This window comes from Mobula birostris, chromosome 1 (genome assembly GCF_030028105.1).
Source record: "Mobula birostris isolate sMobBir1 chromosome 1, sMobBir1.hap1, whole genome shotgun sequence".
Classification (NCBI taxonomy): domain Eukaryota; kingdom Metazoa; phylum Chordata; class Chondrichthyes; order Myliobatiformes; family Myliobatidae; genus Mobula; species Mobula birostris.
The window spans coordinates 206,756,696-206,768,748 of NC_092370.1; the positions used below are offsets into that span (position 1 = coordinate 206,756,696).

The 12,053-nt window shown below is 40.9% G+C and overlaps 1 protein-coding gene across 12 annotated transcripts in view; it reads right to left on the bottom strand.

Annotated features, from left to right (window-relative positions):
- Positions 1 to 12,053, bottom strand: part of tdrd9 (tudor domain containing 9) — a 151,149-nt gene that overhangs the window by 96,784 nt on the left and 42,312 nt on the right. For 10 of the 12 annotated variants that reach the window (XM_072269734.1, XM_072269754.1, XM_072269758.1 and 7 more), the window contains 3 exons: positions 5,276 to 5,398; positions 2,994 to 3,074; positions 245 to 406 (listed from right to left, as the gene is read on the bottom strand). In XM_072269734.1, coding sequence (XP_072125835.1) covers positions 245 to 406; positions 2,994 to 3,074; positions 5,276 to 5,398 — 366 coding nt within the window. Of the gene's footprint in view, positions 1 to 244; positions 407 to 2,993; positions 3,075 to 5,270; positions 5,399 to 8,851; positions 9,055 to 12,053 lie in introns of those variants that run through there. The other 2 variants (XM_072269780.1, XM_072269788.1) reach the window with 2 other exon arrangements.

Consider the following 12,053-nt stretch of genomic DNA (forward strand, 5'->3'; position numbering starts at 1 on the left):
AGCCATATACATACACAAAAGGTTTGCACTTAAAACCATTTTGTCAAATTGAGGTATCATCCTATAGATTATTAGAATTCCAGTCAAGCATAACTGCATAATCAAGATTAAAACATGTTTTTTCACCAAACTATGCTGTTCACTGTGATTACATATCAGAATGTCAATGAAAGAAAAGTTATATTTTGCATAAAGATTGTCCTTTTGCTAAAATATTCAATATTTTATTTTGAAATAATCTCACTGGGCAGTGAAGATGTTGAACATCATCGAGATAATATTCATCAATGCTGTGTGGGGTTCCTTCCACCTCAAATACATATGCTGGGGTCAGGCTATTCCGGAATGGCACTGCAAAGTAGTTGGCAAACTCCATACAATTAATGGTAGCAGACATTAAGACCACCTGAAATAATTAGAAAAACATTGATTTCATAGCTTGGAACCAAATCTCCATGATAGACATAACAGATAAATCCAAAAATGTTTTATAGAATAACTAAAATAATAGAAATCCATCAGCAGACACATCTTACCCTTCACTTTTAGAATTCTGAAAGGCATTCTTCTTCCACAACTTCCAAATCTACTTCTCTATCACCAACAATTATTCATTTTTCCCCCTCAGAGCTTTCTCACACAATTCCAGTTGCCATATTTGCCATTTCTTCCTCATCCCTTCCCAATATCCAGGGATCTAAACAGTCCTTCTAGGCGAAGGAGCAATTCATTTGCACACAGTGCCTTGAAGAAGTATCCAGACCCCACAACTATTTTCACATTCTACTGTCTCATTTTCCAAATTTAAAATATATTGTAGGAGCTAATATATTTTAAATATATTGAAGTAGGAGTTTTGAGCTAACCTACAAGACATTATGCATCATGGAACTTTTGGACCTCAACACTAAGCGGTACATGAAGCATAAATCTAATACTTCCCATCAGCCAGGTAACACCATCCCTACTGTAAAGTTTGGTGGAGGTAGCATCATGCTATGGGGCTGCTTTTCAGCAACAGGGACTGGAAATCTGGCCAGATTTGATGGGAATGTGAATGCTGCTAAATACAGAAATAAAAACCTGCTAGCCTCTACCACAAGCTTAAACCAGGGAGGAAGTTAGTCTTTAGGCAGGGCAATGACCAGAAGCACCCTGCCAGAGCAATCCTGGAGTGGCTTCAAATGAAGAAAATTGATGCCCTTGTGCAACCCAGTCAAAGTCCTGAAACATCTCTGAAAAAACCTGAAGAATACGGTTCACTGCTGCTCTCCAGCTAACTGGGCACAGATTGAGCAATTTTGAAAGGAGGAATGGGCAAATGTTGTTCCAGCACATTGGATAAGTCTCTGTTGGCTCTGCACAAAGAGAGTACTGGCTGTAACAGCACCTCATCTTTGGTCTTGCTACATTATAGTCAATGGGACTTAATAATTTCGGGTTAAGCATCCACCAAACCCATGGAAATGGATGTACATTTCTGTTCCGATTTTTTTGCTTTTCTTTCAGTCTCCAAATGCTTGCTTTTCCAAATAATCTACAGTCAATCAGATATACTTGGTTCTCTCCACAACCCACCATCCCTCAAAGTTACAAAAGGATTGTTATCTCGTTTACCTTGCCCTTAACATAAAATATCATAGTTTCTCTCCCTACTGGTACAGCTCAATCTAGTGTTTGGTAAATTCATTTATTATTGTCACATATAATGAGATACAGTGAAAATATTTACACTGCATGCCATCCATGCAGATTATTTCATCATATCAGTACACTGAGGCAGTACAATGAAAGGTAATAACAGAATGCAGATTATAAAATGCAGTGCAGGCAGACAACAAGGTGCTAGGTCATGACCATGACAAGGTAGATTCAACAGACTTATAACAGAAGAGAAGATGCACACAAATAACGTTGGAGGAACTCAGCAAGTTAGCCAGCATCTCTTGAAGGGAATAAGGAGTCAACATTTTAAACCAAGACATTTACCAAGGTCTTGGTTTAAATCATTAACTGTTTATTCCTCTCCATAGATGCTACCTGAGCTGTTGAATTCCTCCAGCATTGTGTGTGTTGCTAAAGATTTCTAGCACCTATAGAATTTCTTATGTCTAGAATAGAAACTGCCCTTGAGCCAAGGTGGTACATGTTTTTCAGGAGAGAAGAGAGAATATCCAGGATGGTCAAGGTCTACAATTATGCTGGCTGATTACTAAGGCAGTGAGAAATGTAGACAGAGTCCATGGAAGGGATGCAAGTTTTTTTGCGACATACGAAGCTGTGCCTACAACTCTCCGCAGTTTCTTGTGATCTTGGACAGAGAAGCTGCCATACCATGCCATAATGCATCCAGATAGATGCTTTCTATGGTGCATCGATAAAAATTGGTGAGGGACAACAGGTACATACAAAGTTCTTTTAACTTCCTGAGAAAGTAGAGGCATTGGTGCACAAGTTTGACCGCTTCCAATATCCTTTGTTTTTGTTTTGTATTTATAATTATGGTTCATACTGATACTGTTTCCATCAGTACAAATATTGTACCCATTGGTAGAGGATTCAAGAACTAGAGGCCACATAATAAAGGTGATTAGTGAAAGTTTCAATAAAGAGAGCTAGATAGGCACATGGAAAGAATGAATCTGTATGGCTCTATGGAGGGAGAGTAGGACAAATAGATACTTTCATACAGAGCCAATTTCAACTTTACAAGTCTTTTTCTGTGTTTGTACTCTTGCTGTACTTATGTAAACATTACTATATAGTGAGTTATGACGTGCCACAAACAAAATTAATTTATTCCATAATCCAGTAAAGTCTGGCAAACAAACCTGAGAGAAAGGAAGATGGAAAACAGATCCTTAAGGATTATGTACATTCTTTTGCTCCCAAGCTAACCTATTTGGAACATATACATTCCAATTCTTGTAAGAGCTATCTTTTGAATAGATGCAGCATTGATGTTATTCATGGGGTATATAATATCATCTCACCTTAACCAACCGTGAATTAGTACGTAGCAGCTTACGAACAATCAACAACAAAAAGTCCATTTCTTCACTACGCTCATGAACCTAGACACAATTACACCAATTAATCAAAGGTTAATGTTTACTATTACTATCAAACCTGCCTTATATGATAACAGATTACTTTTGTACTGATTGCTTTCAACAATGCAAAGCAACATCTACCTACTCAATAACATTTGAATCCAAAATATTGATTCCAAACTTATTTCTGCAGTAGACATATTTTGCTTATAAGCACCAGAAACTTGGAGTGCGCTCATCAGAAAATGAATTAGTTTCGCTTTTTCCTGTCAAATTTCCTAAAGACTCTTGCATGGGTTTAAATATGCCAGAACCCCTAAAAGCACTTTACTCCAGGTTAGTCACTCTCACTGAGTGGAAAGATTTAGCAAAATTATTTTATGTTCAACAATGGTGAATGGTTACTAATAAGGACAAACCCTATCCCAAAACTTAATTCGGCCAACGCCAATTTACACGTAAACATATGGAGCAGAAGCAAGGCTGAGCTAATATGGCTTGTTGGAAACCACTGATTTTTAAAATAATACTTGTAATAAGATTTTTTATTCCTTAACAAAAACACCCAATGGAAGTGCTAGAGCAGTTAAACTACTGCCTTATCACCTTCCTGATTGCCTCAGTATTAACACATAGCCCAAGTGATGCAATTGTTTTAATTACATAACCTATTAATCACAATCTAAGGAATTTTCTTTACGTCATCTATAAAAGTGATAGATTTTTCAGAAGCACCACCTTTTATTCCTTTGTCTTACACCCCTTAACATTAATTTCCCTCTGAGCGTTGTTTTTCAGCTCTTTTCATTTGCTTAGTACGTGCATATTTGTTTGCACTCTAAAATGAACCGAAATCTTGGAATTCAGACAGCTTGTCATTCTCGACTCCTGGAAGAATCCCAAGAATCAGTAATTGAACAGAGATCCAAAAGGCCCTCCAACCTGCTCCGCTATTTAAGTGAGTAATCGGATCATTACCTCAACTCCAAAGTAGCCGTTCACCCACTTGCTTATCTTCATCTACTTTTGTCACAAAACTTTGAGGCAGGGAATTCACTCCTCAAAAAAGCTGATCTATCTTTAATGAATCAAGAAGACTGTTCCCACTAGTAGAAAATGATCCTAGTGCTAGATTTTCCCACAGAAGGAAACACCCTTTCCACATGTTTAAATAACTGAAGCATCTAATTTGACATTAGCTAATGAAAAGCTCAGAAGCAAATTGCAAAACATTAACTTTATAGCCCTTTAACACACTATACAAAGGAAAATAGTTACCATTAACTGATTAAAACTGAACATTATAAGTATTTCATTAAAAAAATCATTTATTTTGAAGAAGTCAGGGTGACCTACCATTAAACGATAATCAACCATAACTATAATAGAAGCAGACATGTGCTATTTGACCCCCTTGCTGTCATTCATCAACATCTTTTACTTCAGTACCACTTTACTGTACTGATTTTACTGATACCCTGAACATGTATAAAGCTATAAAATCAATGTATTATGTTTACTCAGCAATTAAAATCCTCGTCTCTCTTGAATGAAGAATTCCAAAGATTCACTATGGTACATAGGAAAAATACTCTTCTCATCTCAGAGAAATAACAGCCCACTTATAATGAGAACACGATTCCCTGGTTCCAGGCTCCTTGGGTTGTGGGGAAGGGTGGTTAAAATATTATCCCTGCACTAAGTAAGAGATGGCCCTCTTGAAGCAAGATTCCAAAGAGCTTGACAAGGAAGATACTGAGAAGATATCTCCTCATAAGGAGATAAAGATTTAGAAACAATCATTTTAGAATCAGTTCTTCTCTATTCAATTTGAGACAAGGAAGGAATTCCTCCTTTTAGAAGGGCTAGGACCTGTGGAATTCTTACTTCTCAGGAGCTGCAAAAGCTGTATCAGTGAAAACATCTGTGAACAAGAAAAATGGATCTGAGGCAACAGATGAATGAGGCATGCTGGAGGAGGTAGTAAAGGCCAAGGTCAGATCAGCTACAGTCTTTTTCAATAGCAGACTTATTTAAAGCAGCTTTGTGGCCGCCTCCTCTAGCAAACTTTTTACATGTTATTATTATGATAGCTATATAAAAGATTACAATTATTCATTTACTGAAAAAAATAGGAATTTGTAAAGGTACAAGTGAAAATAACACACACAAATTCATGCTTTGTAAATAAAGGATGAAAAAGTTGATTAAATATACCCTACTTCATCAATGATGATGTGTGTAAATTCAGTCAAGCATTTTGCATTGATAATTTTTTGAAGAAGAACACCTGTTGTCACATACATGAGTTGTGTGTTGGTACCAACTTGCTTTCCTAATCCAACCTTATTTGAAGAACAACAAAAAAAAATTAGAAATCACTTCTGCAACAAAATAATTACTTAACATTAACCAATATATGACATTACTTTATTACATAATAACACAGAGAAATCCAAGCACATTAAAACATATTGGCAAGGTGCATACCTGCACATAATATCGGACTAATACCTTCTCATTTTAAAATGGATGCAAGAAATAAAAATGGATTTTGCTAATAACTATAGATAGTATTCTTGTAAATCTAAACTGCATTTTCTGCAAAGTCAATATGCCCTTCAAAGATCTGGTTGGAGAACTTTCCCAAGGTACAGGCAACCTTATGCTATGACAATTTAAGTAACAGAATTCATAAATCATTTCCAAAAAATATAAAATACAGAATGAAATTTGTTCTCATTGAATTTAAGTGAAAAATGTAGACAAATAAGTACACATTTTATTTTATCAATATGCATTTCTTAATGAAGGCATAGATGGAATGGCTTTGTGTTACCGATTCCTTTCTTGGAATGCAACTTCATGCTTTAATGCAGGGGTGTCTGTAATCCTAATTATAATTTAGTTATGACATGGAAAAAGCTTAAAGATAATTTCTATCTTCTTGTCACCTCAAGATACACAAAGTTTAATCAGTCTTAATTATTTCATGGCATTTTCATGATATGCAAAACTTACAATCGCTTTATAAGAAAATTTATATGTGGTATAAAAGCTCCAGTTTGCAGAGATTAGTCAAGCTAAATGTCTTACTTCAGCACGTTAAATACCACTGTAGCGGTCAATCAGAGATCCAAACCGTGAGAAGACTTAGCTCAGTCAAGTTCACCAAATGAGTACACATGGCATCAACTCATAGCAGTTTGGTGTTCTGAGCAGTAGCCAATCAATGATCGGGATTAATTGGCAAGAACAAATTAAAACAAGGCAGGGGAAAGCAGAGCAGCGATCATTAGACTGGACAGTGTTAGAGTGTGGATTTTGAGGCTTCTGCGAGGAGAGGTTTGAGTGACAGAAAGCAAAAAGCTGTAGGTAGATTCCACGCCCCCAGTTTATTTATTGTTTTCCTTCTTTTTATGTGTTGGATTAGAAGAGTAGGATTGACAGGCAGGATAGTTGAATGCTCATCAATGTTGAATGGGAAGGCAGGCAGACCTCCAATGTCCCTGACGACGACACATCCAGCTGCAGCCTCTAACAAGCTGCGTTAGGAAGCTGGAGCTGGAACTGGATGAACTCCAGATCATTCGGAAAGCTGAGGGGGTGATAGATATGACATGAGGAGAGGTAGTTACATCCAAGATGCAAGGCACAGGAAACCGAGTGAAACTCAGGAAGGAGAAAGGATAGCCAGTGCAGAGCAACCCTGTGGTCATCCTCCTCAGCAACAGGAATATCACTTTGGATACCGGGGGGGGGGGGGGGGGGTGGAATTGACCGAGCAGAGGAAAGTCACAGCGGTCAGGCCTCTGGCACTGAGTCTGTGACTCAGAAGGGAAGTGTGGAGAAGAGGTGAATTGTGGTGACAGGGGATTCACTAGAGGTGCTGTAGACAAGTGAAAGATTCCTGGGTGGTAATCCTTGTACAGACAGGATCTCCCCATTACCACCCACTTCAACTCTGCTTCACATTCCCATTCAGATATATCCATACATGGCCTCCTCTACTGCCATGATGAGGCTAAACTCAGGTTGGAGGAGCAACACCTCATATACTGTCTAGGTAGTCTCCAGCCCCTTGGTATGAACATAGAGTTCTTCAACTTCTGGTAATTCCCTGCCCCTCCCTTCCCCTATCCCCGTTTCATTCGGCCCCCTCCCCCAGCTGCCTATCACCTCCCTCATGGTTCCACCTACTTCTACTACCCATTGTGCTTTCCCCTATTCCTTCTTCACCTTTTCTGCCTATCACCTCCCTGCTTCCCCTCCCCCACCCCTTTATCTTTCCCCTTACTGGTTCTTCACCTGGAACCTACCAGCCTTTTCCTTCCCACCCTCCCCCCACCTTCTTTATAGGGCCTCTGCCCCTTCCCTCTTCAGTCCTGACGAAGGGTTCCAGCCCGAAACGTTGACTGATCGTTTCCACGGATGCTGCCCGACCTGCTGAGGTTCGTCCAGCGTGTTGTGAGTGTTGCTTTGACCCCAGCATCTGCAGAGTATTTTGTGTTCCTGGGTGGTATATTGTCTCCTGGGCGCCAGATCCTGGGACATCTCAGACTGAGTCCTCAGCATTCTTAAGAGGGCCAGAGGTCATGGTCTATGCAAGTACCAATAACACAAGTAGGAAAAGTGATGAGGTTCTGCAAAATGAGCTCAAGGAGTCAGATGCTAAGTTAAAGGGCAGGACCTCAAGGGTTGTGATCCTAGGATTACTACCCATGGCACTTGCTTGTGAGGACAAACATAGGAAGATAAGCATGTGGCTAAGGAGTTGTTGTAGAAGGTAGGGTGGGCATCAGATTTTTGGATCATTTGGCTCTCTCCAAGGGAACCTTTGACAGAATCAGGTTTATTATCACCAGCATGTGGGTATAGAGTAGAGTAGAGTAGTGGGCTAAGCACACACCCAAAGTGCAGCAGTATTGATCATCAGCGAGGAGGATATGTTATCACCAATCCGCACAGATAGTGGTCTTCCATTTAGGAAGTCCAGGATCCAACTGCAGAGAGAGGTACTGAGGCCCAGGTTCTGTAACTTCTCAATCAGGACTGTGGGAATGATGGCGTTATAAATGCTGAGCTATAGTCCATGAATAGCATCCTAACATAGGAGTTTGTGTTGTCCAGGTGGTCTAAAACTGTGTGAAGAGCCATTGAGATTGCATCTGCCGTTGACCTATTGTGGCAATAGGCAAATTGAAATGGGTCCAGGTCCTTGCTGAGGCAGGAGTTCAGTCTAGTCATGACCAACCTCTCAAAGCATTTCATCACTGTCGATGTGAGTCCTACCGGATGATAGGCATTAAGGCAGCTCACATTATTCTTCTTAGTCACTGGTATAATTGTTGCCTTTTTGAAGCAAGAGGGAACTTCCACCCGTAGCAGAGAAAGGCTGAAAATATCCTTGAATACTTCCGCCAGTTGGTTGACACAAGTTTTCAGAGCCTTCTCAGGTACTCCATCGGGTCCTTCTGCTCTGCAAGGGTTCACCCTCTTTAAAGATAGCCTAACATTGGCCTCTGAGATAGAGATCACAGGGTCACCAGGTACAGCAAGGATCTTCACAGCTGTAGTTATATTCTCTCTTTCAAAGCAGGCTTAGAAGGTGTTGAGTTTATCTGGTAGTGAAACATTGCTGCCATTCATGCTATTGGGTTTCGCTTTATAGGAAGTAATGTCTTGCAAACCCTGCCAGAGTTACCCTGCATCCGATGTCACCTCCAACCCCGTTCAAAATTGTCCCTTCACCCTTGAAATAGCCCTTCGCAAATCATACCTGGTTTTCTGGTACCTACCTGGATTGCTAGACTTAAATGCCACAGATCTAGCCTTCAGCAGATGGGTACCTCCTGGTTCATCCAAGGCTTTTGATTTGGGAATGTACAGCAAGTCTTTGTAGGCACACACTCATCCACACAGGTTTTAAATCGGTAACAACTGCAGCATACTCATCCAGTTTCAAAGATGAATCCCTGAATACAGTCCAGTCCACCGATTCAAAGCAGTCTTGTAATCGCTCCTGTGCTTCTCTTGTCCAAACCTTCTTGGTCCCCACTACAGGTGCTGCATTCTTCAGTCTCTGCCTATATTCGGGGAATAGAAGTACAGCCAGGTGATCAGACTTCCCAAAGTGAGGGCGTGAAATAGCACAGTAGGCATTCTTGATGGTGATGTAACGATGGTCCAGTGCGTTGTTTCCTCTGATATTGCAAGAGATCTGTTGATGGTAATTGCTTTAGTGATTTTTTCAGACAAGCCTGATTAAAATCCCCCAAAACAATGGTGAAGGTATGAGGGTGCGCTGTTTCGTGCATGTTGAGCTCATTGCTCAGATCATCTAAAGCATGAATGATACTGGCCTGAGGTGAAATGTATACCGCTACCAAAATTATCCCAGAAATCTCCCGTGGTAAATAAAATGGACAGCACTTAACTGCTAGATATTCCAGGTCTGGTGAGCAGAACTGGGACAGCACTGATATATTTGTGCACCAAGAAGGGTTGGTCATGAGGCATACTCTTCCACCTCTGCTTTTGAGAGTCTCTATAGATCTATCCTGACGGTGTATAGTAAACCCGTCGATCTGAATCACTGTATCCGGTACAGAAGGGGTTAACCAGGATTCCATGAAACAAAGGACACATGCAGTTCTAATGTCTCTCTGATTCAGCACCCTAGCTGAGATCATCAATTTTATTTACCAGAGAATGCACGTTTGCCAGCAAGATATGTAGTCGGTATTGGGAGTTTAAAGCCGTTTCCTTAAACATACTTGTAGCCCTGACCAGCAGCCATGTTTCCTGCGTGGAATCCTATGAGGAATCCGTCCCCAGTTGGTATTGTTTCTGTCAGTTCTAAGCAGCAATAGTTTGTTTAAATGTATTAAGACATCTTTATTGACTGGACTGACCTTAGAAGCAGTTGAGCTTTTCAGCTGTATCACGCTGAAATGAGACCTGTACAGAAGAGACGGTTTGCACCTGAACTGGAAGGCTAGTGCAGCACAGAGGGAGGATTTAAATTAGGGTTGCAGGGTGATGGAAACCAGAGTGCCAGAACAGATAGTGAAGAGGTTGTGGAGATAGATGTTGTTAAGATCTCAAACAAAGTCAGGAATCAAAAGGTTGAGCATGGTGTGACTAATGTCCTGAGCTGCACATATTTCAATGTAAGAAGTATCATAGGAAAGGCAGATGAACTCTGGGCATGGACCAATATATGGAATTATTTGTGAGACTTAGTTGCAGGAGAGGCAGGACTGGCAGCTCATTATTCTGGGGCTCCGCTCTCTTAGGTGTGACACAGCAAGAGGGATTAAAGGAGGAGGGATGCAATTAGTAGTCAGGGAAAATCTCACAGTAGTGCTTAGGGAGGACAGACTGAGGAACTCATGAGGTGTTATAGGTGGAACTGAGGAACAAGAAAGGTCTAACCACATTAATGGGGCTATATGTTACAGACCACTTAATAGTCCACGGGATTTAGAGGAACAAATCCGCAGAGAGATCACAGACTGCTGCAGGAAACATAAGTGTGTCATAGAAGGTTACTTTGCAAATATTGACTCTACAGTGACTTTCAAACTAAACACCCTGATGGTATCATCATTGTTGCTGGTGCCTTCAACTACTCAACCCTAAAAACAGTCCTACTTAAATTCCACCAGTTTACTAGTTTTGCTATCAAGAGTTGAAAATAAACTGGAAATATACTAACATACCAAGTGCATAAAAAGCAGTACTCTGACCCCACATTGGGCTCTCAGATTAGCTATGTTATGTTGATTCCAGCATACAAACCACTGATTAAACAGGCCAAACCAGTTCTAAAGGTGGTGAAAACTTGGCCTGAGGGGGCTATCTCAACTCTGCAGGACTCTTTGAAAAAAACAAACTGGAGAACGTTCATGGAGCCTGCTACATATGGCAACCACATCGAGGAATAAGTGTTCTGTGACCAGCTACATAGAGAAGTGTACAGAGCATGTTAGCAACACGAAACACATCATGTGAGGACAAACCAGAAGCCATGGCTTACTGCAGGGGTCCATGCATGGCTGAGGGATCACAATGCCTCCTTTAGATCAGGGGACATGACAGCTCTCAAGGAAGCAAGAACTGTGCTATCTCACTCCATCAGGAAGGCGAAACAGGAGCATTCTCTGAGAATAGACACCCATTTCTGCGATACCAGTGGCACGAGGCATTTGCAGTAGGGAATTCATAAGATAAGTCTGCTCTGCATGTCAGCACCTAGGATGTTTCACTCCTCTACAGGGTGAATGTCCTCTATGCCAAGCTTGATGCACACAACAAGGTGCTGGCAAGGAAGGCACCCATCTACCTCAGAGGAACAGACACCCCAGAAACTGAGGTGAGGAACACCTTGGCTAGGATCAACCCACACTTAGCTGAAGGGCCCAATAATATACAGTACCAGATTGGGTTCTGAAAGACTGCGCAGCCCAGCTAAGAGAGGTGCTGATGGATATATTCAACATCTCTTTGGAACAGTCCATCATCCCTTCAGTTTCTAATGCAGCAACAACCATTCCAGTGCTAACAATGGCAACAGCAATCTGTCTAAATGACTATCATCCTGTGGCATTAACGTGAACCATTATGAAATGCTTTGAGTTGTTGGTCATAGAGAGCATTCAAGCCTTACTCTAGGCTATATTGGATCCTTTCCAGTTTGTTTATTGCTCAAAAATCGATCCACTGATGATGCCACAGCCACTATCTTTTACTCTGTCCTGTCCCACCTGGAAAATGGGGTCTTATATACTAGGTAACTGTTTATAGACTTCAGTTGAGCATTTAACACCATCATGCCCCAGAAAATGGTGGGGAAATAGTCCTCACTGGGTCTGAATGCCTCCCTCTGTAACTGGGTCTTGACCTTAACAGAAAGACCACAGTTGCCCATGTGAAGAGCAATGTCTCTCGGTCATTACACTCTAGACACTCCCCAGGGCTGTGTGCTTAGCCGCTGCT